General features: G+C 40.8%; 2 protein-coding genes across 2 annotated transcripts in view; both read right to left on the minus strand.

The window, feature by feature from the left end:
- Positions 1–735: 735 nt before the first annotated feature.
- bend3 (BEN domain containing 3) lies at positions 736–6,190 on the minus strand. The gene is made up of 4 exons (XM_085343042.1): positions 6,057–6,190; positions 3,826–3,880; positions 3,529–3,707; positions 736–3,449 (listed from the first exon to the last, which is right to left on the minus strand). The coding sequence occupies exons 2-4, from the start codon at positions 3,875–3,877 to the stop codon at positions 1,224–1,226; spliced, it is 2,457 nt and encodes an 818-aa protein (XP_085199168.1). The 5' UTR covers positions 3,878–3,880; positions 6,057–6,190; the 3' UTR covers positions 736–1,223.
- Positions 6,191–17,515: 11,325 nt separating this feature from the next.
- Positions 17,516–27,046, minus strand: part of pdss2 (prenyl (decaprenyl) diphosphate synthase, subunit 2) — a 33,309-nt gene continuing 23,778 nt past the window's right edge. Inside the window, exons 4-8 of the mRNA XM_085343182.1 lie at positions 26,891–26,965; positions 24,044–24,217; positions 22,273–22,404; positions 21,228–21,263; positions 17,516–17,831 (exon numbers count right to left, since the gene is read on the minus strand). Coding sequence (XP_085199308.1) covers positions 17,676–17,831; positions 21,228–21,263; positions 22,273–22,404; positions 24,044–24,217; positions 26,891–26,965 — 573 coding nt within the window. The 3' untranslated portion in view covers positions 17,516–17,675. The remainder of the gene's footprint in view (positions 17,832–21,227; positions 21,264–22,272; positions 22,405–24,043; positions 24,218–26,890; positions 26,966–27,046) is intronic.

The raw sequence follows: 27,046 nt of genomic DNA on the forward strand, positions 1-27,046 counted from the left end.
TTAATTTAATGGAATAAAAGTGCAATTCATCTGATTCTCTTATGTTAATGATGGAACTAAGAGCTGGATGCCTGTGGCTCAGGAGATGGAGCACCACCTGTCGCCCACCAGTCAGAAGGTTGGTGGGCGATAAGTGGGCTGCAAATCAGTGTCCTGGGGCAATGTTGTGAACCCTAAATTGTCCCTGGTGCATCTGCATGTGATAGCACTTAAAGGTATAGAATAAAGCACTGTGTGAATGTGGCTTGCAGTAGAAAGTGCTTTTGAGTGCTAAGAGCAGAAATGCTCCATGTACCACCGTGTAGCCTGCTCAGTCCAAGACACTCAAGTCTATTAACTTATAAAGTTGACATTTTGCTAATGTTATTAATACAGCAAGTCTTTCTGACCAAAGCACTTAAAGTGCACACATTTAATAGCGCTCTCACACACACACACACACTGCTAATTTGTCTGCAGAACTTGTGTTGCTTTCAACCTTAAATCACATTTTTATCTATAAAAATCAGTCATCTGCTAACAGACTTAAACATGTCTCCAATGTCGTGATTGGGTTGATTTTTCAAGTTGATAATCACCTTCAAGGGACCTCTTAGCCTAATGGGTAAGTGAAACCAGATAAAGAAAGGCTATGCTCTGTATGTTGAACTTGCTCTGGTGCGATTATGTAAAACATTGTGATTGTATGTCACATTTATAACTGGTTTTATTAGAAACTGGTTATCATGAGCCATTGTCATGTTAAATTATCTTTATAATATAAACTTCTATAAGAAGGCTTAACATAAGCACATAGTTATTAAAACAGTGGTGGCACGATGCTACATCAGTAACTGCGATGGAAATATATCACGTCCTTGTGATTTGATTTCTGTTCATAGAGCAAATGTGTGATCTATGCTGTTAGCTACTATCATTATTATTGTTATAAGGCTACAACATTTATCAACAGAGTATGTTAGAGAAGCTATGACATGTTTGGCTTATAAATAGGAGCGGTTGTAACTTTTATCGAACAATAATAAAGACTACATAAACTAGAACATGTACTGCTGTAGCCAAAAAGGTAAAATATGAGTAAGAATACTACTAAAGAAACTCGCAACAGCTTGGCTTCTTCCTACAGAGGACAGTGTGTAGAAGTTCAACAATGCGATTTCAGCTTATATACTGTGCAACTGTTTTTATGACAGAAAGTGTTGGGTAACTGCAGAGTACTGTAACTAGGACACAGTGCTTGACCTCTTGGCCTTTTTAAGAATGTCACACTTCTTGCGATTGGGGCGCCGGCAGCGTTCGTCAATGCTTGGCACACATTCGTAGTGCCACACCTCCTCCATCTTATCCACAGGATACACGGCTTCCACGTAGTGACGGATCAGTCTCAGTCGAACAGGGTCAAGCTGCTTCTTATTGCAGGCGCCTGAATGGTTGTACTGCAGCCGCAGGTTCTCGTGGGTGAAGAGCTCGGGGAAGAGGCGCACCAGCAAGCGGGCAGCAAAGTTCCCAACAGAGAGACTCTGCTGGACAATTTCCCGTACCTCGGTATCAGAGAGTAGGTAGACGGAGGGAACAGGGAAATCTGGTTTGGACACAGTCAGCTCATCAAGGGGGATTTTGCAGAAGTCTTTGCTACTTTTCTCGGGAGGTAAAGAGGGAATATCTGGATCCTGTCTGCCGTTATCGGGATGGAGCTGGTTCAGCTGGCAGAGAAAGTCCTGCTCTGTCTCCTGACCGTACACTTTGCGCTGCTGCAGGTAGGATCTCCTCTGCTCCGTGTCACGTCTCCTGCACCGCTCGTCAAGTTTGCCAACAAATTCCAACATCCACACTCTGTCGTTCTTGGCCCGGGGGTAGACCAACTGCACGTAATGACGGATCAGGTTTACGCGAACGGGGTCGAGTTGCTTTTTCCCAAGAGAACCGCTACAGTTATACTGCTTTCTAGCGTTCTCGTAGGTAAAGAGCTCAGGAAACATGAGCACCAGCAGCCGAGAGGCAAAGTTCCCAACGGACAAGCTACATTCATAGTTGCTCTTGAGCTGTTCCCTGGACAGGATGTATTCCTGGGGAACAGTAAAGTCAGGCAGAGGAATCTCCAGATTGTCAAAATCTACAGGCGTGAGCAGCGACTTTTTAGACTTGCGACTGGGTCTTTCATATTCACTCACTTCTGGAACCTTGATAATTGAAACATCTTCAGGAAAACTGGCCAGTTCGTAGCCCTCCTCATTGATGTTGTCCGGTTCACTCCCGTTGCCATTACTGTGAGGACCCTCAAGTGCGTCTTCCATATGCTGAATGCACACCTGCAGCCAGCTGTCCTCAGGCACATCAGGGAAATTCGCTTCCATATACTTTCTAATTATGTCCATCTTGTCAGAGTCGAGAATTAGCTGTCCCACACTACTAAAATTGCCACAGTCTTCTGGTATTTTCCCCTCTTCAAAAACTTCAGGGAAGAGACGGTGAATTAGGAAAACAACAAAGTCTTCTGGGGAGGAGAACTCATCCAACTCCTCTGTGGCTTGTGTACCAAACCCGACATCTGAACCAGCCAGGCTGCCCTGTTGGTGATCTAGAGATATGTGCTCCTCCTGACCCTGTTCATTAATGAAACGAAAGGTTTGAGGCTGCTCAGCTTTTACGCCACCAGCTGTGCCCGCCTGCTTCCTGAGCAGCCGGGCACTTTCCATGTCCCTCTGCGCCCAGAAGCGATTAAAAAAGTCATTAATCTGGAGGAGGCACTCTTCCTGCCACACGCTGTTGTTTTTAACCGTGGGGTAGCACACCTCGACATAGTTTCGAATAAGCTGCAGATGTAGAGACTCCAGCGTTCTCTTGCTCGCCATGCAGTCGTGAGAGCACTCCCTTGCTTTGAACAGCTCCGGGAACAGATGCACAAGCAGTCGACAGCCCAGTTCCCCAGCACTTGACGTCTGCTCCATCAGCTGATTCAATTCATCGCTGGTTAGCAAATACTCGGGGGGAGGCTGGAACTCTGTCACCATCTCAGCCGGTTTGATCTGCTTCTTTATCCTCATGACTTCCAGCGTCAGCAAGTCCACTTTACTGTGCAGCTGCGTCATGCTTGAATTCAGAGTGTTGAGAATGAAAAACATTTTCTCAATCAGTGGATAAAGGCTGGAGTCCGCTGTGGAAGCTTGGCCTAAAGTGTCTGTGGAGGGGATGGGCTCTGCTGGGCCATTTTGCTCTGGATTTTGGAGCTTGGATGAGAGCATATTGTTGAGCTGATTCAAGCTGCCAAGACTTGCCTGCTGCTCCAGATTCGGGGTGGTCCTCTTCTCCGAGATTCGGTGGGAGATGCTGAAGAGAGGCTTTCTGTAGGAGACTCTAGATTTCTCCTGGATGCAGTCTCTCTTCTCTCCGGTTGTGGTGAGGCAAAGAGGTTCAATCCTGCTGCTCTCGTCTATCAAGTGCCGCCTCATCTAGACACAATAAATGTCAGTCAAGGATGTGTAATAACATATAAGGTATTGTTTTAATCATGAGTTGATCTTCATTTACCTCACTAGACACCCTGACTCTCTTGCTGCTAGTGGACTGGTCTGTTTCAGGTCCCATCTCTGCAGATGACCGTTTCCCAGCCTCGGCAGCTCCAGAAGATCCCCCTCCATGTACCTGAGGTTGTTCACTAATAGCAATGTCCTCTGTCTCCTCCTTACAATCTTGGACATGCTTGTGTTCTGCAAAATAATGCAGAATTTATTTTACTGCATACACTACAAAAATAAACCAAAACATACTTTGTTAATCTGTGAATTTTTATTGCTGTAGCTGCAAAGACAACAATGCAGAACTTGCCTTTTTCAAGCATTGCTTCATCTGAGATTTCCCCATGCTCACGGGAATTCATAGCCTAGATAAAAAATTCAGAAAGTTACTTAATATGCACACACTTAATACATCAATGGGAACAATGTGACAGTAATGTGTGTAATACACATATTCTTAGGTTTGGATAAATTACACGGAAAGGTTATTAACGCTAAAATTAGCTAATGTACCTGTCCAACTGTTGTTCATATCTTCTCTTTACAATTAGCAACCAATCAGATAAAAGTGTACTAAAAGAGACAGGAAGATCTAAGGACAATTGTAGCTTTGCAGATGAGTAAATTGCACTGTACGATTGTTTAAACAATTTACTCATATGGGTTATCACTTTGCAAAGTCTGGAAGAAGGCCCAAACTGTCATCCACAGATGAGAGAAAATTGGTCTGGATGTTCAGGAACAACCCGGAAAACACTGATGCTTAAGCCTGCCATGAACTGCAAACACTAGCAACACTATCTACAGTGAAGCCACACGGACTGAGAGGGTGCTGAACAAGAAAGAAGCCCCTCCTCCAAAAACAGACACCTTCAAGCTTGACTGTAACTTGCAGCTGCCCAAAATATCTTCTGGAGAAAAAGTTTAATGATCCGACGAGACAAAGATTGAGCTATTTGGTCACAATGATAAGAGGTATGTTTGCAGGAGTAAAGGTGAGGCTTTCAAACCTAAGAGCACTGTACTAAATGTCAATTGGTGGTGATAGCATCATGCTGTGGGGCTGTTGTCCTGCCAGTGATACAGGTATTTCATTGAATTACAAAGTGGATAGAATAATGAAAGAGGAGGACCATCTTCCAAATTCTTCAACTTCACATTTGTGTAATGAAAATCTTTGGATTGTGCTTCAAAGCTCGGTCCATGCCAGGAAACCAGTCTAAATGACCTCTACCGATCCCGCCAAAAAGACCAGTCAAATATGCAAAACCAGAACAAAACTATGCCAGACGCATATTAGTAGTGGTGTTTTTATATATTAGAGTCTGTATATGTATACTTTTTTGTTTTGTGGGATACCATTCAAATAAATTCGAAGAGTTCAAAGAAATACTTGAAAGCCCAAAATTATCACGACATTCATGCCCATGACTGGCTCTAAACTAAAGAGCAAAACCACTAAACCACTGGCTCTGTCATTAATCTGCCCATTGCAGATCTTCAGTATGTTTTGTTAAATTTAAGAAAGCACCAGAAATGCTTTTGATGCACCTAAGCCATTTACAAGCTCCCTGAAAAGTTATCATCACAAAATTGTTTTAAATACTTCAAACTCTATCTGGATGGTAAAATCCTTTAAGCTCCCTGTGGAGAAAATTAAAACAGAGGTGGTCCACGTTGGAAGAGAGCAATATTAAATGTAGTCTACTACAATGGACACTTGGTTACCTCTGCGGTTTTCTTACATGTAAACACAATGCTCTATAACTGGAGTAATTAACTATCTGTAACCGTTCTTGCACATGCTTCTTTTTTAAAAATAAAAGATTTAATGATGATTTTTTTTTGAGCTGTGAATCATGCAAAGCTATGCTAGTGGAGTCAAAGACTACAAACATGACGCCTAAAATGAGCTTGATGATTACTACTTTGATAACTGCTTTATAAACTACTGCTTTTAGTTAAAATACATACATGTTGTGGCTGGCGTATCACCCTTATAGCAAACACCATGTGACCGGTTGCAGCCTCGTAGCTAATCACACACACACACACACACACACATACACACACACACCTCTGGGTTTGCCTGAGTATTTTATCCCAGGCTCGTGAGGCTGATATAAACGCGTAGTTAATGCCCGCACAGCTCTGACCCCCCTGTTACCTAAAGTCAGCCCGTTTTAGGTGCATGCCTCCATACAGAGTTCCCTCCCAGCTCCCCTCCAGCGTTCATAACCCGCTACTTCCTCATTCTTCCGCCCATGAACCCTTGAACCACAACACGAGCCGAAGCCGCCGTGTGGGCCGAACTCTTCTACAAACTTGGTGTTTTTCAGAAACACTGCGCGTCTTTACGCTTCGTTTCTATAACACCGCCACATTTTGTTTGTGAATTTTAATGACGCGGCAACGTTTGCGTGGACGACTGCCTGCCTTACTGCCCCCACCTTCCCTCCTACCCCCGTCCTATTCCTCCTCCTGTGTCCCGACTCTCGCTAAATTAACCGAAAACCCGCGTGACCAGCGGTTTGAGCTCACCTTCACTAGTCCATGCCTCCCCCCGGGACCGTCAGTGACATGTCCGCGGACTATCACGGCAGTTTGTTCCGCAGGTAATAAAAGAAGGTAATTCTTCTTGTTGGTGTTTTTTTTTCTCGCTCGGCTCCTGTGCTTTCTCGCGTGACGTGACGGGCGCGCGCCTGCTGTGTCACTTCCGCACAGCTGTGGAAGAAGAGACGGGTGAAAAAAAAGAAAAAGGACCACAGTTACAGTTTTACATTGTAAATGCACAGGGCTGCCGTTACACTCTTTGACTTGTATTTAACTGAGAGTCCTCCAGCTAAAGAAGGGTTTGAATAAATAACCGAATAATAAAAAAATAATCCTCAACATGCTGAGCAGCTGTTAGCCCACGCGAAGGACACAATCACGAAACGTTATAAAACATATCCCATGAATTAACACACACACACACACACACACACACACACACACACACACACACACACACACACACACACACACACACACTGGACACTTTTATTCAACTGCTCTGAACTCATATTAGTTATAATAGTTTATAATATAATATTAGTTTTGCATTTTCTAATTAGTTTTTATTTTTCATTCATTTTAATTTTTTGTTTTTACTTCAGTATAGTTTCAGTTTTGTTTCAGTTTTATTATTATTTTTTATTATTATTACTGTACGGAGGACATATGGCAGAGGGAAGATTTAGGAAAATGAGTACATGCTTACAATAAAAACACAAGTTTTTAAAGGCAGTTGTCTTGTGGAAGAAATATGCTCATTTTGCAAAATTGTTTTTGCATCTAACTTAACTTTTTAATTTAGTTTTAGTTAATTATAATAACCTTGCTAACCAGCTAATCACATAGCAGGAACTGAGTGCATTTAGACATGTAAACATGCTCAAAATGACCTATTGGAGTTCAAGCAGAGCTTGAATATGACATGGACTAGTCTGAATACTGGGATCTTCATACACAAGCATCTCCAGGGTTTCAGGAGAATGGTCTGAAAAAAGAGAAAATTGGTGTATGAAAACAAGGGATCCATCCTGACTTATTTCAAAGGCCCAGGCTGTAAGCACATACAAGAGTAGAAATACAATTACAGAGTAGAAATAGAATCTATACAATAAATACATTAAGTCATATCAAAAAAGCCACACATACAGCAAAGTACAAGGCCGAGGCTGTAGTACAATGAAGCATGAGAAAAAAGCTGCAGATTATTAATGACAGCAGTACTGATTCTTCTTTTAAAGGGATTCAGTTTAATTAAGTAAGAAATACTACAAGTTGAGCTCCTATAGAAAGCTCTTGAGTTTTCTATTTCTCAAGAGGACAATGATCACCGAGAGAGACTAATTATATAAGCACTTATAAATACATTTAAGATGAGCAAATGTAATAAAATTATAGAACCTGGCACATGTAAATTCTGAAGTGCATGGAAACAATGTGTCTCATCAGCTTCCTCTCCAGAATGTTGATTGCATGATTGTATATCATCATAAGAGGCTTGATTGTTGTAGATGCAGCTTGTGACGAAGAGGTTAGACAATAACTTAAAATGTTTAAAAAAATAAAATAAATCACAGCATGCACACAACCCTTTCTTTTATTTAAAAAAATACTTGTGAAGGCATGATTTGAAATATCCAGTTTGTAATAGCAAAGAATCCTTCAAATAGATCCTGCATCCAGAGCTGGATCAATTTATTATACAAATCTTTTCATCCAGACCAAAAAAAAACAAAAAAAACAAAAACAAGACCGAAAGAGTAAATGAGGGGCTATTGTCAGCACCACTTTGGCCACTAACAGCATTATTTGTCTGTTTCATCTTAACATAGGCTGCTTGCTCTCAGGAACCCTTCTGTTAAAGTAGTTTATTTTACTTACTGAGATTTTTTTTTTTTTGATTTTTTGTGTATTTTACACTTTTGCCAAACAACAATTTTTAATGCAGGACTTTTTTGAGTAATGTTTTTTTTTTAAAGCCGACTGTTTCTCCTCATTAGAACAAATTATCAGCACGGCATCTCTGTGTCACTGTTAAATAACATGTGAGCACATTCTGTGATAAAGGCTGCAGCTAGCAAGAGAAGTCATGTTGTATTGAACTGTATGTTGTGGTGTCTCTTCAGTATTTTTATATTCTGTTCATAGATACATTTATTGTTCTATTCTATATTGTTCTATAGGTCAATACAAGATTTACTATTTTCATCTATCTATCTATCTATCTATCTATCTATCTATCTATCTATCTATCTATCTATCTATCTATCTATCTATCTATCTATCTATCTATCTATCTATCCTAATGTAACTAATCCTATATTATACTAGGGAGGGATGGTTATAGGCCTAATACTTCCTGTGTATTTGCAGTTCCTTAAGTAGCTGCCATATTGTTTTGCTAGCTATCAAAATTACTTTATGTTTAGTTCTAAAAACCTTGCCACCCATGCAGGCAGGATCTCTGTGAAAATAAAACTACAGAGCCAACATCATGTGGACAAGATCGCCCTCAAGTGGAAAAAAGCAGCAAAACCACGTGAATCCGCTCTGTGTGTAAAACAGGGGGACAACGTCATTGTTTAACTTAACATTACATTGTGTCGATGATACGGCTGCTTTCTCCTCCAAATATACTGATTTGTCTTGATTAGTCCTCCAACTTTCTTTTAAACGATTGCTGACTGTCATCTTGTGTACTCATAAATACTCTGTTTAATACCCGTTGACCTCTGATGGCTGCCATCATTCTGCATGTGATATGCACTGTGGCTTAACAATGTATGCTGGGTACACTTATGATGTCATGGAGTATACATAATATTAAAGAAATAGTGCATTATGCTGTTATTGGTTGTAATTTCCAGACAGAAAATGAGAAAAGCAATATCAATCTCTATGGCTTCTAAAAGAGCAGCTGGTTACAAGAAACAACTAAAACCAAAGGGCCAGCCTACAATTTTCCACCACATGAAGTATAAATGTCCTCAGACAGAGAGTGAAAATGTAAGAAATGTGAAAGGTGAGGAGTATCAGATGCTCTCATGCCAGACAGAAAACCATCCCTCCCTAAAAGTGAACCACCTGTTAGATTGATGTAGGAAGCAACAATGTGCTCAGCGGTCTTTAAGCGTTCAGTGTTCTCTAAGTAAGATGATGAAGCTGCTCAGACCTATCAGATGCAGTCGTAGATGTGTGGCCAGCAGATCTGCACAGCGTGTAATTATGCACCATGTTTACGCGTGTGAACAGGAAATGTATTTGGACAAAAAGTGGAGTAGCACTACATGATTGGATGCTGAAACTACCGTTAGAGGAATATATTTACCCATGAAACGATAATTCGATCCACATGCTGAGCTCTTCACAACAAAGTCTCTGCTTCTCAGTTGGCACAGAGAAGAAGTCACGCCAACAAGTTTGCCCCACTTTTTGCCTCTGTGATCAGCTTCATTCTGAGCCACTGTTTGAAAAATGTCCCATGGTTTTTGTTTTTTCCCCCCTTGGTTTTGTTTCACTCAGATTCAAGCTGAAAATGGTGGAAATGCTCCCAGCCCATTGTATATAGTGTATTATCTTACTTTTTTCATTGATTGTACTTAATTGTATTTTTGTATTTCCTTCATATATCTGTACCTGAGCTGAGGTGACGCAAAATTTCCCCGTTGTGGGATCAATAAAGTCTTATCTTATCTCTTATCTTATCTTAAAAAGCTTGAGTGGGTGCGTCATTGCATTCATTTAGCATCACTATCCAGACTGAATTCAGTCATAACCAGAAACTCTTTTTGCACACAAGAGAAAGGGCAAATTTTATAAAAAACAAAAGCAATTCAATTCAGTTCAGTTTACATAATGCCAAATCACAAAAGTTGCCTCAAAGTACTTTTTATTGTAAGGTAAAGACCCTACAACAATACTGAGAAAACCCCAACAGTCAAATGATTCCCTCTGAGCAAGCACTTGGTGACAATGGGAAGGAAAAACTCCCTTTTAACAGAAAAGAACCTCGGAGAAAGAAGAAACCAGGAACAGGGAGGCGGCAGTTATCTGCAGTTGAAAGTCGGGTGGTTATGTTACGGTTAGAGATCGCTAGGTCTACTGTAGAGCTAACACAGTGACAGACAGCCATTCACATTTACACCTATAACCAATTTAGGGTCACCACTTAACCCACTGTGCGTGTCTTTAGATTGTTGGCGGGAGACTGATAAACCCAGCCGAACTACACTGTAGAGATGGCCTACTTGAAAAGAGAACTGATGTATGAGAACAAAATGCTGTGGTATCTAAAATACCGTTTTGCCTCATTCACTCTGTCGACCAATGAAATTCCAACAACAGTTTGTCCATCAGTAATAACAGAATCAAATGAAGGCCTGGGTTTAAGATTGCAAGGTCAAAACTGCAGAGAAATATTTGTAACACACAGCTGGTGGCAGCAGAAAGAAACTGTGGGAAATGATTAATAAGAGAGGGAAGACAAATGGAGGTATGCCATATTGTTGCAATCAGGAGAAGATTTTGATTTGTAACGGGCAGAAGCTATTAAGCAGCACTGGCTTCCTCAGAAGTCACTCAGAGATGAACAGAAGACCTCACATAATTCTATCTTAATCATCGGCTCTTTCATGCACACAGTGGCACACAATGTTCTGTCCTCAGCCACAAATATGTCGATACCGAGATGATATAACAAGACAACGTGTGGCTGGTGTGGTTCTCATTATTCGACTAATGAGCTGTCTCCTTGGCAGTCTGATCTGTCAGCCAATGAAGCGAGTAGGCCCTGTGCAGGGGGAAGAGCACAGCCCAGGGTCAGCCAGGCGGCGGCTTGTGACGAGGGGCCGGCGTGCGGCACTTAACACGGGGAAGAGCTCGTTAAAGTGTCATTTTTGGTCAATATGCTCGTCTGTGTGGAAGAGGCCAATCAGCCATACTGTTCCCATCTCAGGAGAATGACTTTCATCCATCACCGTCAGCTATATGATGATATTAGCAGGTGTTTACTGATAGCCCATTCAGAGGAAGACAAATGGAGATTCTAACATCCTTCCACGCTTACATTCACTCAGTCATTTTACATTCAGGCTCACTCGTAATAGGGTCACATAGAATCAATCCTGGTGTGGATAAAGAAGGGAGGCAGGGAAATATTAGGTCACAATCACTGGTGTGTAGCCAGAGACTCTGACATCTATGTCTGTGAAATTGAACCCCGTACTTAGAAACATGGAGACCAAATGAAGCCAAAAAGCTTGAAATATTTATGTCATTTTTATAGTGTAAACACCTACATTCATCAGCAGTATGAAGTGTGCACAAGTATTGGTTGTTATGTTACTCTCCTTAGCATCAGGCTACTTTTTCACTGTAACAAGTGTTAGTTTTCCATTTAAAGCAATTAGTTATTTCTTCCTTTTATGGTAAAAGAGAGAAACCCAGGAGATATTTATAGCGTTTCTGTCTCCAGCTTGCTTGCAGCCATGGACAACCTGTTGTTGTCAGTCAAGTTCAATTCAATTCAATTCAATTTTTTTTATATAGCGCCAAATCACAACAAAAGTTGCCTCAAGGCACTTCATAGATACAGAGAAAAACCCAACAATCATATGACCCCCTATGAGCAAGCACTTTGGCGACAGTGGGAAGGAAAAACTCCCTTTTAACAGGAAGAAACCTCCGGCAGAACCAGGCTCAGGGAGGGGCGGGGCCATCTGCTGCGACCGGTTGGGGTGAGAGAAGGAAGACAGGATAAAAGACATGCTGTGGAAGGTTGTTAAGGTTGTTAATTTTTGCTGTGAAGATTTTGAGGATTTTAACACCTGGGTTTATTGAGACTGATTCAATTTACAGTCAACATAAAATAGGCGTTTGAAGAACTGCAGTTTTTGGCACTTCTGCAATGGCTTCATGGCTTTTAGTTCATCTAAATCTGCTGATTTTAGGGCCACTTTTAATCCTTTTTGTGGCACCGATTTGAAAAGACGTCTGAAGCCTTGCTCTGAGATTTCCATCTATATAGACCAGACAGTATTACATGTGTTACAGCTTTGTTGACAGGCTCTTCCTAAATGCACATCTCTGACTTCACGCCACCGTAAAGGTAACGGAGTCTTAATGTGCTATTAGATGATGGCTACACTGTGTTCATGATGGGATAGAGATGGTCAGTAACAATACTCAGGTAGGCTGTGGTGAAAACTGGCAAAAAAACAAAAACAAAAAAAACCCTTCGAAACATTCGTTTAAGTATTGAAATATAGTACATTTGGAAAAAAAAACCTGAGCTTATTGTACTGAAAACCTTTGAAACATGGTGTCTAAGCAGATATTTACTCTGGATGTCTTTAACCTGGCCTCTGGTAACACTGTCATTTATGACCAGGCTATGTCCTTCAACACTACATTAAACAAATGTGCTGGACTGCTTTCTTTCATCTGAGGAATAAAAATGAGAAACATCCTGTTTCAGTGTGAGGTTGGAAACTAGTCCACACATTCGTTATTTCTAGGCTGGACTATTGCAATCCTTTATTATCTCCCTGAAAAGCTTCTAGTTGATTCAAAAATGGTGCAGCAAGAGTGCTAAGAGGCAAGTAGAGCAAATTATAGGACTTTATTTTAAAGATCATTTGATCCTTTGGATCGGCTTATTAGACATACGTTTTAATAAACAGCTATCAGGTGTAATTATTAAATTTATGTATCAGAATTTAGAAACTAATTTCCACTTTAGGCCTAATGAAGATTTTTTTATGGTCAAACTCATGAATGTACAAAGCTTTTATCGTTTTTATTAATAGGCAATGAAGCTTGTGAATTCATGACAATCAAGAATTCATTATTGTTTAAAAATGAATTAACAAGAAATTAATGTATGTTATGTACAATAGCCCAAATCATTAAAATCCAACTGAGAACAACTAAGATCAAAGAAAGAATGACCAAACCTAAAACAGCTGCTACTACACTTCCCAAGATGCATTGTCGGCTGCATCTTTAAGTAGGCCCTCACTGGTAAATACCCTAATCTTCCAAACTCTCCAGACTTGGTTTGTCACACAAGGATTGCCTTAAATGTTTAAAGGCTCCCCCACAGCTATAGCTGATGTGTTTCCCCCCACAGGCTTGAATAATAATCCTCATTATAAGTAAACTGATCTTCACGTGTAAAGCAAACTCAGTTAAAAGTGTGGACGTGTGGATGTGAGAGTGTATGGTTCTCTGTATCTCTGTGATGAACTGGCAGGCTGTCCGGTCTGTGCCACGCCTCTCGTCCTGTGGTAAATGAGGCTCCAGCCTCCTGCAACCTTGAACTAAGTGATTAAGAAAATGGATGGATGGACGGTAAGAGGCAGGTTCTCTTCATCAAGTCAATGGAATTGCCTTCCCATTAAAAAAATACTGCATTTTTTTCCCCACAACAACAACTGGTTGTTGTTGTTGTAGTCTTTTAAAAATATATTTATTCTGTTATGTTTATATTTATTAAATATATTCTATCAAATTCTGACCCTACTATCTGAAAGTGGGTTTGGTTCATCTCCTGTTCTTCTAAAATGTGTAATAATGTATCCATCTACTCTTACTTTGGAGATATCAGCTATAGAAATATCTGCCATACTTTGAATATAATGGAAATATAACGAAAAGTGCTTTTGGAAATCAAAGCACAAGGACCAATCCATCACTTTTAATCTTTTATAAAGTACAGTGAATGCAGTAATGAATAATTAACCATTAATAAGGCATTTATATGTAATAGTAGGCCTCATAATTCAGTGTTGTAATTTGAAAGTTAATTTTCTCCTGTCTTCTTGTGGCTTTAAATACTTTCCCTTCTGTTAGATTGACTCCCTCCTCCTGTTTAATTTCAGCTGTTTGATCACTTTGATCTTTCCATCAGCCAATAAAGATGCTTATGTCAACGTGCTGCATTTGAGCCTTCGCTCCAGCAATTCCTAATACTCCTAGGAATCGAAAATAAAGTTGTATTTCTTTTAACACTGCAAATCAGGGAATTTCTAATTTAACATTTATATCATGTTTTAATTATTGAATTTGGCACTTAAAAAAATCCAGAAATATGTTTTCAGACAACCGTAGATCTAACAGTCACCGTTCCCAGCTTCCACAGCAGTGTTCCAGTGTTTGAGTGTGTAATGGAAATTTGTTGGGCTGCGCTGACCTGCTCTCTCCACTGGACTCTGCTGTAATTACACCACTCGTCGCCTGGGCTGGGCACACTAAGGCCTCTCTTTCACACTTCATGTTTTGGATGTAAACTTATAGCCTTGCCAAGTCTTCCTTTTCATGAAACCCAAGACTCCCAAACTGGAAACTGTAAGCAAACATAGCGTCAAGTTGCTGCAGTGCAGGATAGAAACTTGACAAAAGCCCCTCACCTTCCTCATTCTGCTCTTTGTTTGGGCTACGAGGTATCAGAAAGATTAATACTGGCAGCAACAATGTTGTCAGGGAAGGAAAAATGCTATGATTTCTGTTCGGCATTAAACATTCAGCTTTACCACTGAAAAAAAACTTCACCCATCAAGTCTTCTTCTGCTGTGCTTGGCTGATTTCTGCTGGGAATGTCTATGCAACAGTTTCATTGCTTAGGCCAGACCTCATCCTCTGAAATAAAGTTTTGTTTAGCAACTATATTTGTCATTCTGGCAGTGCCATGGCCTCTCTCCTTGTTTGGTCCTTTTAACTTTCCGTGTAACTTTCCTAATGTCTCCTCACGGCGAGGATAAATATTTCATGAAGTGCCTGAGGCTTTCCCTGGCACATGCAGTACCTCTCTGTACACAGGAAGCCCAGGCAGCGGAAACCAAAACAGACAAGGAAGTGGACGAACAACCCAGCAACAGAAATGAGCTTGTTTTTCAAACAGTTCGCTCCACATCACCTCCTCTTGCACTTCAACCCCACCTTCTTCTTTTATATCCTATCATCTCCTATTCCCTGCTCCTCATCCACCACTCTGCTTCTTCTTCCTCACCTCAGGTCCCTTTCCCCACCAGTGCTACTCTGGTTTCAAAGCCGTTACTATCTGAAGTTTGGGATCAAATAATTACAACCAACATGTAAGCTCTAAAAAACAACACCACTCCCAGCAGGTAACCTTCGAATGTAGTTTTCTTCCCCCCACTCCAAATAGCTCACAGGTTTTTCAGATTAGACAGGACTAAATAACCATTTTCTCACTGATCACGCTGCTGTGTTGGAGTTTTTTTTCTTTTCTTTAGGGAACCATCAAAGACTTTAGACTAGAAGCTCAGTGAGACTGTGTTTAAACACACTGGCGTGATGTTACTATATTCATATCACCGGTACCAAAACTGAGGAGCTGAAGTGTAAAAGCCAAAGGGTCCTAAAGGACATTTACAAATTCATCCTCCACAGTTATTCCCACAAAAAAACAAAAAACAAAACAAAAACAAAACTATTTTGTCTAAATTATTCATTAATTAATTTGAATGTTTTAGTTTTTGTTAGCAGAAGTAGAAAATTTGCAACATCATTATAAAACTTTGTTACCTGTACGGAGGACCAAATCTGCCAATATAAAACAAATAAATACATGTAATTATATAAATAAAACAACAAAAATAAATATAGATTAATTTATACAATTTCATTTTTTTAAATTAATATCCCATTAGTTATTTAAAGTGACAATAGACATCATGTTTGCCATTCATTTTTATTACAAAAACTGCTGTGTGTGTGTGTTGTCTTTAAAATGTTTTATATTATTAAATTCCTCATATAAAACAACAGGCATACAGACAAAAATCAATGACACTAGAACAGGGATTTTTTTTTCTGTTTACTTCCACACCAACAAATACCTCTGCTGTGATCTTCATTTCACTATGTGAAAGCAACATAAATAATGGGAAAAACAACAGCGGTGCTTATTTCATAACGCACTAAAAAACTGATGACATGGATAATGCTGGTGGTTGCTTAGTTATGAGGAAAACTACGGTTGTGATTACGGTATCACAACTGGTCTTTGCCATTTCTTTTTCCCTTTAATTTTTGAGGTTGTCAATATTGGGCCTTTTTAAAAATGAATATGAATCTCTCTCTCTCTCTCTCTCTGAGATTCATTTTACTAACTATCACTAATAGTAAAGTGATTTATCACCATTTCCATGACACGCGGGGTCCTCCATACAGGAATTTCACAATTTGTTTTAAATAAAATGATTTCTTGTTTAATATTTAATTAATTTAAAATATTTGTGACAGGTATATAATTCCATGTTGGGATTATTAAAATTCTCCTGATTCCTGAGAAGCAAAAAAGGTCCTGAAAAGATGCAGCTTACAGGCCACCATTAAATAACATCACCAACAGGACTAATAGAAAGTCTTTTATTAATGATCTTTCCTAAATATATTTTTTAATTTAAAAAATGTAAAGGATGTGACTATAATACTCCTCCCAGTGTCTTCGGGTCCTCTCACATGATACGAAATTAATTTTGAGGTGGTGTTTGCGTATTTGTTAGTTAATTTTCAATTCCTCCTCGTCACAATCTGTGTACCTTCAGCCCCCTTTCTTTCTCGTCCCGTCTTCGGCCGTCTGTCCTTCAGGTGTGGCCTCGATGTGACAGACAGCTGCCAGTGGTGGCCTGGTTTCACACCTTGGCTGCCCCCCCGCCGCCTCCCTCTGCAGACAGCAGCCTGGGAAACCACAGGCCACCAGGCTGGCGCCAGCCTGTACGGCTTAGAGCAGGGCAGCCGGCCCAATCAATACCTCTGCATTTCCTGTCCATTTGCTCAGGTCTCTTCATTAATAATTACTGCTTGGCGGAGCTTCAATGCGCTCGCTGGCTGGGCCAAGGGGAGAGGCTGGGTGACCTTTCCCCGCCCCTGGCTTGACTTGGATCACACAGACAAACACGGGGAGAGACATAATAAGGCAACACAGATAACATTACCCCTGATTCATGCCGGTTCCTCCTCTGTAGCGAAGAGCACGCCAAATGCTATTAAAAAAAATACATTTTTTTGCAGCTGTGCTTATCAGCAGTGGTACACACCAGGTAGAACATGACTTTGAGACATTTTTACAACCAGTTTGGTGCCGCTTTTCAACTTGGCAAACACCCACTAAATCCAGCAGCTATGATTTCACCATCATCTGTGCCGTGCAGCGGCAACCAGGAGGAAGCTATTCTTAAAAGTAATTTTTGAAAAAATAAGTGCCGCTCGGTGTATCATTTCCTGTTCATGGTACATTTTCCAGATGACAATAACAATTCTTCAAAACATCTTAAATTACGTTCTGCCTGGGATGTGCTTTCGCTGATAAGCAAAGCAACAATAAATGCCAGGTTTGAAACTGCAGCAGCCCGGTGTGATTATTTTCTCCAGGCATGAGAGAAAACAAAACGCATGACATGATGCTGAAGTAATGTGGGGTTTTTAAAAAAAACTTTTTTATTTAATGATGACCAGAGAGCAGAACAGTTTCTCAGCATCTGGATCAAGTAAAACAAAGTTAATCTGTTCTCGTTCTTTGGCCTCTGCAGACAAAGACCCCTCCAGGCTGTACAGGAGTGTGTGTGTGTGTGTGTGTCCAGGTCAAAATTTGGTGACGGCAGAGGCGATGTTCTCCAAGGCGGATCGAGCCTCGGAGGAGGGGAAAGCCTGGATGGCCTCCAGAGCCTTGTTGCCATGGTAACAGCACAAGTCCATCGCCGTGCTCACGCCTTTCTCCGATTTAACCGCTGCCAAAAGCTGCAGACGGATGAAAACACGCATTAGTTTGTCATGTTTGTGTCACTCTCGTTACTATCCAGCTGTCAACACAATAAACTGTTAAGAGGCAGCGAAAGTTAGCTCGCTGTTAAAGCGGGCCCGAGGGGTAAAACGGGAGGAAAGATGCCTTTTAATAACCCCTCCCCAAAAAACCCCAATCACAATCACGTCTGTGCTGCCAGTGGTACCACTGAAGGCAGCTTCCCAAATTTAACTACAAGAGGAAATTTTCAGACTCATCACTGTGAGTTAGGCTTTAAAAATTTGGCATTTGACAATGAGAAAGGAAATGCCCTGAATCGTGTTTCTCTGCCAGTGCTAATTACGTAGCTCACAGCTTTTCTGTCTTTCCACTTTACTAATGAAGGCACCGTTTTTTCTGCACGCCAGGTAATGAACTGAACAAAGGATTTCCGTGAAGACTGTCCGTCACAAAGTCACGGATTGTTGGATTTTTTTTAACACATTGATTTCTGCTCCTATATTCCAGAGAGCACCTCATGCACCTTACACAACTTACACATTTCACGCATGAGGAAGCAGAGGCCATCAAATCAACTCTAACATCAGCTTTAAGTACACAGACTGAGTGAATTTGTGCACCTCCCTGTGCTTTACTGCTGCTGTGTTGGGACATCTTTTTGCTGGAGGCGTTTTACCTGATGAATTCTGGAGGTGGAAAACCCCGTAGGCCTTTCTTCTCTAAATCACCAGCCAGGGTGATGCTGAGTTCGACACCTGCAGTTCTTTATTATCATTTTTCTTCTTAAATTTAGAAAAGACTATATTTCCTGGAACATTTCGCGCCATCTTCTCCGTTAACCTTCTTTAATTCGGCATTAGTTTTTAACGTTTCCTCTCTCCCTCCTCTGTTTGCGCGTTATGTTTGGTTCCACATCCTGTTCTTTCTTCATGCTCCGAACAAGATTTGTCTGTCTTTGCCGCCTTGAGTCTCCTGATCTCATCAATATTCACATGCAGCACGTGAGAAAAAATTAAACAGGACAAGTGAGCATGATAGCTGACATAATTCAATAAAATATGATCAAGTTAATTCATTTTTCAAAAGTAATGTACACTGAATATATTCAACATCATTTAATAAAAGATGGAGTTAGTTTTTCATCTGAAAACGCCACTTTGTCAAGATTTAGTATGAAACGGTGAGTTACCCCCGTGTAATTAAATTAAAAGCCAATGAGAGACCCTGAGCAGCTCCTGAAGCACCTGTCCACGATATCAAGGCTTGCTCTGTGGCTCCTGATTACTGCTGCAACTTTCCACTGATTATAAGCCAGCCCATCTTCTAGAGTCCTTTTCTATGCTTTTCAGGTCCTGGTAAGTCTGTGGCACATAATGTAAATTGTGTAATGCCAAAAACATTACAATTGCTCTTGGCAACACAAAATAACTGCCCACAGGTGATACCAAGATGGCTGCTAAATGGCAAGACACTGAGGCCATGTCCACACTAATACGTTTTTGTTTGAAAACGCATCTTTTTCTCCCCGTTTTGACCTTCCGTTCACACTGAGACGGCGTTTTCGGTCAAGGAAAACGTGTTTTGAAAACACTCTCCAAAGCAGATACGTTTTCGCATCGCAGTGTGGACAGCGAACCCGGAGCCTTTTCGAAAACGATGACACAATTTAGTCATGTGATACAGTCATGTAACCAATGAAACTAAGATAGCGGAGGGCATTATACAGCAGTTGTTTTGTTTGCTCTCAATTTTGACAGCCCTATTAAAGACTAATATCAGTTTGTACATGCTCCAGATAGTTTTTCTTCAAATTTTTTAATTCTCACTCGCTTTTGCAACTTTGTACTTTTGTGTTACTCGCAGCAACAACTCCACCTCATTGTTAGTCCATTTAAAAAACTCAGTGCTTTTCCTCGACCTTGTGCCGCGACGTTTCGAAAAGTAAATAAACGGCAGACAAAAATGAGGCAGGTCGAATAGTCTTGCCTTTCACGCATCCGCAGTACTGGAACCTAAACGTTTTCGGCCGTTTCAGTGTGGACGCAGAGCGTTTTCAGACGAAAACGCCGTTTTCAGACGAAAACGGCGTTTTCAAATTTACCCAGGCTAGTCTGGACGTAGCCTGAGAAACATTTAAATACTTGGAAAAATTGGAACTTACACAGAATAAAGTTGGTGTTTCTGCTTAATGTTTGTTTTTAATCTGGTCAAGATTTAACAACATAATAAACCCTGATCAATTTAGCAGACATGTTTAACTCTCCATATCTTCCTCCCTTGCTGCTCATCATCACTATTCAGCCAATCACACTCAAACTTTCTGCAGGGTCACCATCTAACAGCTACACAGCAATGACAAGTTATATAAAAAACAGACATTTCTTTTTATACAATCCACTGATTAAAACCTGACCATGCTTACTGAAGGTCACAATAAATTGTGCGTTGAATGGTGAGCACACCTCCTGAGTAGCTGAAGCAGCTCCTCAGGCTACAGTGAGTCATCCTCACGTCTTTTCTGTACTCAGATTTTCTTAGATGATTAAAACCAAAACATAAGGGATATACATATTGTTTTATGTAAAGCACTTTGGTATGCCCAAGGCTTTTAAATGTGCTCTATAAATAAAGATTGTTGTTGTATAAGTGCCTACAAATAAAACTTCTGACTGATTTTGTGTGTGTAGAGCTACTGGGGAACAAAAGACTAACAGTCAACACGAAACTCTGCTTGTCATTTTTCAGTTAATTCATGCTGGTTTTAGCTATTACAGGTTCCTAACTTTGTGCTGAATCCAAACTTTAACGTTTTCTCACCCCCGTGTGCTGCTCTTAGTTTCCCTCCTTGTGTCTCCTCACCTCTCCTTCCCCTCAAACTTCTCTCCCCTTTTCAGCAGCCCTGCTGAAGGAGATTCTCTCACAATGCCACTGTCTCAGAGTCTCGGTGTCTCCTCCGCAAATAGGCCTCGGTAACTAATCCTTCCTGCTCTTGTTTCAGGCGAGACCAGATAACACCCCCCTCCTCCCCTCTTCCAACACCATCGGACCCCCCCTCCTCTGTAGCTTCGCTCTTTTTTTGCACCCCTATCGGTCCCCTTCTATGCCTCACACATTGACTTTGGAAAGCTTGTTTCCCAACTTTGATATAAGTTACAGTGAAAAGACATCCTGTTTCTCTTTGCCGTCTTTGAGGGCAGACAGTAAGGAGGTAAAAACTGTGAAATACGGCAAAGGAAAATTGTGGCCATCTAACAAACTTGTAACAAAAGTGCAACTCAAAGATAACAGAATAAAACTGAACTTTGTGTCACACTGTGAAATAACATTAAGAGTTCATATCTCACGGAACGGGCAGATTCTGGATAAAGGCATTCGTAAAGCTGTGTGCTCACCTTTGAGTAATCCAGCTGGTTTCTCAAAGTTTTTGCCTTGAAGAATAAAAGAAAAAGAGATAAAGCAGGCATGTATCTCTGGCTTCTAAGGGTAAGCTTTAGAAATTTCTCCAAGGCACAGGGAATATTTCACTGTCTATTTCCCCACCTACACCTACAATAGTCAGAGGACAAAGCGTGCTTCTTCGTTGTTACAATTTGCACAATAGCAAATACAAAATAAATGCATAAAACTAAAGCAAAGAGTCAAGCAAGCAAGTCAGATGCAATAACAACTGAAGCTGAATAGTGAAAAAGTGACACCTGGAGTAGTTGTTGCAGTATGTACTACAATAAAAACGACTTCCACTGATTCAGAGGGGGTCAGGGCAAAACTTTTTCAATAAGGAACAACCCTGAAGTCTTAACTTTCCCGATGATGCTCTGCCAGCCTCACTGCTATTGTTCTCTGCCTGTAGGGGAAGTTATTTTTACCTGAGGCCTGCAGAAGCACTAGAAGCACAGTGTTTTTAAATTATACTCAAAACAGCAGCAGTGTGAGGAGACGCTGGGGGTCTGCTTCTCTGGTTGCAAACCCTCTTTTGGCCAGGCCATCCAATCACAGTGGAGCAGGGGTGGGGTAAACACTATTCTGACCAACCATCAGGTCCTATTTGATAAGACTGCTGCGTATGGCTTTACCAAAACACATCCCCAAAACTTTTTCTGGACTCAGTGACTGAATTTGTTCATTCAGTCACTGAGTGAATGGAGGGCAGGTCAGTCGGACTGAGATCAGGTGAGTTTTGTTTCAGCAGTATGGAGAAATTTAACAGCTTTCTCTCTCACCTTTGTTTTAGACCTCAGTTTGATCTTCTTTACTCATCACAGTAACAGATACTGTGAATTATATTATAAAGTAAGATTCATTCAACTTTTCAAGTGGTTGCACGCAGCTCTTTCAGATCTGATGCAAACCTATTTAAATTAAAGCTGATACTCCTGCTAGAAACATAAAGGCAGTGAATCCAGCTGGCCCTGGTGTCATGGACCATCCTTAACGTACCTGCTGCAGCTGATGATGCCACGTCTCCCGGCCCATAATTTGACGGTGGAAAACGACCGGGGCGGCGCTCAGACTAAATGACAGCGGCTCTCCTACTCTGCTCTTCATAAACGGCTGCAGGTCAGAGTTCAGCTGCAGAAAGGCAGAGAACATTCGTCATTGCGGAGCTTCTACTTTGTAACTTTCAGCTTATCAATTAAACCAAGTCAGTGGTGAAAACAGTCAAGGTTGCATTTGCCTGCCTACACTCTGAGCTGACCCTGTTAATGAACAGACACAGCTAGCCTGATGAGGACGGTTCTCCTTCAAAGACCTCATTTTTGGTTCCTCCCATGCTGAGATTCCCTGTAGCCACTGAGGCCTGCAGGCAGGCAGCTACAGGGAGCCCCAGCAGGAGAGGACGCACTAAAGCAGCAATGAGAGTGGGATCATTATGAATGACTTCTACACCAGCGCCAATAATATTCAGCTGAAAATCTCTGAACCTTGGGAAAAATAACTGAGCAGCTGCATTATTTACATCTTAATGACATTCTAGCACATAACAAATCAACCTTCTTCCTGTTTCCACATTTTTATGCCCCTCTCTGATACAAGAATAATAAGACAGACAGGCACTTAAGTCTAATGTTTCCTATGTTTCGTTTGCACTTTTTGTAGTGCCGATAAATCACTCTGCTCCCTTTAACGTCACGCTTTTATGTATCAATTCAGCTACAGTGTGAAGTATTTGATAAATAGACATAAAAACACTTTTGAAAAGAAGGGCAATTATTCATACCGAGGATGAGAGAGAAAGAAGTCAGACATTACTAGAAGCCAGATTTTTTTCTTTACTTTGAATTAACTTGATCACAGAAAGTATGTCAGTCAGGAGGTCCAAAACTTTGGCATAAAAAAAGATCAAAGACTAAATTAGAACCGCCAGAAAACCTCCACATTTTTAATTTAAGTACTGACATAACTCTATTTTTTTTCACTGCACATAACAAAATGCAACAATCTATGTTGCCTCTTCTCTCTAAAAAGAACACGGCTGCACGGCTTAGGTTTGCAATGTTACATCTGAAAAAAGCGCAAGACTTCTGGAACGATGTCTGAACAAAATGCACAGCTCCACATTTGGCAATAACCAAACATATATCAGCACGGCGGTGGAGGAGTGACGATTTGGGCTTAGTTTGCAGCCACAGGACATGGGTACCTTGCAGTCATTCACTCAACCACAAACTCCTCTGTATACCAACATATTCTAGAATGAGTCCTTCTACCCGACAGTTAAAGTTTGGCTGAAATTGGGTCAAGCACCAGGACAGCGATCGACACATAGCATGGCTGACAAAGAAAAGAATCAAGCTGCTGCAGCAGCCCACTCGAAGTCTAGACCTCATGCCTAAAAACTTCAACATACTGACATCCTTAAGCTGCTGAATTATGGAGGACTGGGACTATGCTCCTGAACCATCCATATTCATAGAGACAAAAATCCCGGGAATTACAATATTTTTTCTGTTTCCATGGAACTAATGACAGGAGCGACTAGGATCCTTCTCTTGGCTTTTTTCTAAGACAGTCAGGCGTTTATTACATCTTTTTTTAAATCTCTTGTTTAAATTATCAAAAGAGTTTGTTCTTCTTGTATCTAATCCCTTGAAATCCAGTTGGTTTCCCGCTAAAAAAGGCATCGTGATGATACGCTGATCAACCATTATAGATTTATTGCTCAGACAACCTCCTTTCTTGTATATGTTACTTGCTGGATTCGCCTCACCTTGTGGCCCAGCGACAGGTGTTTGCCGTACTTGTAGGCCAGTCTTTGAGACTCTTTGTCGTGTTTGGCGAGCTCCATCGCAGCTTGACAGCTCTTGGCTAGCAGCGCCCCATGAGACAGGAACGTCTGCTCCTCCCACGCTGCCACGTCGATGCCGTCGGTGAGGCCGTTCTCCTGCAGAGCAAACAGAGGCAAAGAGCATGTGTGAGCAGGCCTGAGCTTCCTCCGCTTTTAAGTTCCCACAGAGCACCTCGCTGCTCCACCAAAACAAGCCTTCCTTGCTCTTTGACTTTATTTCTCAGTGTGTAATTCGTGAGGCCTCAGCGAGGAGCAGCACACAGTTATTTTCCACAAGTTCCTCAGTCATTTTAAAGGAAGAAGGAAACAGTAACAGCAGAAAAACAACTGAGAGTTTGCTTTTTTTAATTTGCAAATTTAAGTAAATCATAAGAAATATACACAAATGGAAACAGGTTGTTATTATTAGAAACTATTAAATAAATTCTAAATTTCTGGAAAATAGAGAATAAAAAGCCATTGAAACACATCAATTATGTGTATGACATTTTCTAAAATATATAAAAGTAATAAAATAAGTAAATTGTGTCAGAGTTGGAGATGTTTTTTTAAACTACCTCAAATTAACTAGTTATAAACTCAGCACATAACCCACAGATTTAGATGAGTTAAAGAAAATTGTTGCTCACTGGTACCTCTGATTACTGTGGACTATTTAGGAAAGAAAGCTGCTTATTACTATTATTAGTCTTATTCAGTTATTGTTGGCCACTTTCACACAGAAGCATTACTAACCTTTCTATGCTGCTCACAGTAGGTGTTAACTATTTAATCTAAAGGCAACCAAACATATTATCTTTGGTTTCTTGAAGGTTTTAACTGAATCTGAGTAAGCTTGTTTTTGCAATAGTATATTTCTTAAAATAAGGATGCTGGTGTTACTACATGAAAAAAGTACATAACCTAAAGCATTTTTCTCTGCCTCTCAGTACTTTCTGATTTTCTGACATTATACCCAAATTTTTTCTACGGATGATTCAGACATTTCAAAAGAGGCTATATGACGTTTTTCTTTGTTCCTAAAAAGGTCATTTCCATGAAGCAGTCAGGCACTAAAGCTGTAGCAGGCATTGTATTGGTGGAGGGAACCTACCCTGGACAGTTTGCCACTATATCATCTAGAAACACCATTCACATAATGACATAATGACCAATTATAACCTTGTGCATGTCTTTGGACTCTGGCTGGAAATGTGGGTGTTTCATGAGAAGCTACTCAGGCACACGGAGAACATGCAAACTCCACTCAGAAAGGCCACAGCCAGTGGATTCAAACCCTGGACCTTCTTGCTATTAGGCAAATGTGCTAACAACTACACAGCCACAGCAATAGTTTACATTACTGAGCACATGTTCACCATAAACAAATTGCCAATTAACCTCTTTATTAGTAGTAAATTAACTGTTTGTGAGCAATTACAAAACCTGACCATGCTCTACTTCAACTGAGAACTTTCTGCTCAATAACCTCATAATTACTGCTTATTAATAAAGGTAGTTGCACATAAATTATGAGCTTGATGTCCTCTGCTCAGTATAGTCCTAATAATGTGGCAGTAACATAAAAACGGACTTTAGTGAGGTCTACTAGAAGAGCTTTTACTGATTCACTGTTGAGATTCTGACCTTATTTATCATTTCCTGGGCCTTGATGCTGCCCCTCAGTTCATCCTCTGTCTGAAATAAACCGTTTTAGCTCTTCAGCTCAGGTCATCGTCACTTTAAGGCCAACTTTCTTCTGATTGGCTGCCCATTGTAACCACAAGGCTTGAACAGCAGGTAGGTGGGACTTCTGTGCTCACAGACGGAGCTGTGTGGCCAAGATGAGGATAGCAAGGATATCTTCTCTATTTTAAACTTTAACCTTGTTTAAATTGGCATAAATGATTGGAATGGTAGGTCTCCCGCTGTTGAATGGCCTTCTTATGCATCTCTGGACCATTCCTAGTGCGTCAGTGTACGTTGTTTCATGTATTTGTGCCTTGTGTCTTAGCACTATGCCTCCTCCAATGTGTCAGAATTCTTCAACTTGATCTTTACTTTTGGGAAGCAGATGAAATCGCAGTGATGTAAAGTGAGCTGGGCAGGTCAAAAAAAGGTGTCATAATAATGTAATGAACTGAATGTTCTCTCAGACAGCTTAGGATGTTACAGCACAGAGAAGTTCACCCTGTCAGCGCTTACAGCCATATATCCTTCTCATCTGATCTCAGAAGCTAAGCAGGGTTGTCCCTGGATAGGACTTGGATGGGAGACCACCTGGGAATACCGGGTGGTGCGAAAATAGAGCAGGTTGGCTATTAATCGGAAGATTCCTGGTTCACCCAGTGTGCATGCCGAAGTATAGGCAAGATGCATTCATCAGCGTGTGTTTATGTCATGCATAGACAAAAAAACCCCAAACCTGTTTATGTGTGAGGAGTGCTCAAAGTGAGAAAAAAGCACCATCTAAGTACAGTCCATTTAAGCCTTGTGAACAGAGGTCTCTTCAGCAGAAAACTGCTCAGTCATCATAGCTGGAGACTCATCTCTCATCACTAGACTGAAATGGCACATGCAAGTTTCTACACTTTACAATTGCGAAATTGCAGAGCGCACAGTATGGCCAGAATGACGCTTCCACAGAGAGACCTAAACACTGCAGAGATACAGAGAAGATTACCTTGAACAGGAGATCAACCAAATTTAATTTGAGTAAGGCATTGGGATATTTCAAGGTCCAGAGAAAACGGATAAGTATGCATTGTATGGGAAGAAAAGATGTTTTACCTCTGTATTGTGGGAATTCTCATAATAGACTCCTTGAACCAAATCACCAATGGCACTGGAGATCAATTCAACGACCTGTCGAAGACAAAATGAAAGAAAAACACGTTGAAGATGTTTGTTTCAGATTAGGACCTGAAATTTTCGTATTCACGCTCA

The sequence above is a fragment of the Diplotaxodon limnothrissa genome, linkage group LG19 (assembly GCF_057381915.1).
Source record: "Diplotaxodon limnothrissa isolate DT_005_m linkage group LG19, D_limnothrissa_male_GT1.1, whole genome shotgun sequence".
Classification (NCBI taxonomy): domain Eukaryota; kingdom Metazoa; phylum Chordata; class Actinopteri; order Cichliformes; family Cichlidae; genus Diplotaxodon; species Diplotaxodon limnothrissa.

Excerpts from the sequence above, each read along its gene's own strand:
- bend3 (XM_085343042.1), bottom strand. The coding sequence starts at position 3,877 with ATGAATTCCCGTGAGCATGGGGAAATCTCAGATGAAGCAATGCTTGAA. Across the intron at positions 3,708-3,825 it reads TGAAGCAATGCTTGAAAAAG|AACACAAGCATGTCCAAGAT; the intron begins GCAAGTTCTGCA and ends ATTATTTTGCAG. Across the intron at positions 3,450-3,528 it reads GAGTCAGGGTGTCTAGTGAG|ATGAGGCGGCACTTGATAGA; the intron begins GTAAATGAAGAT and ends TATTGTGTCTAG.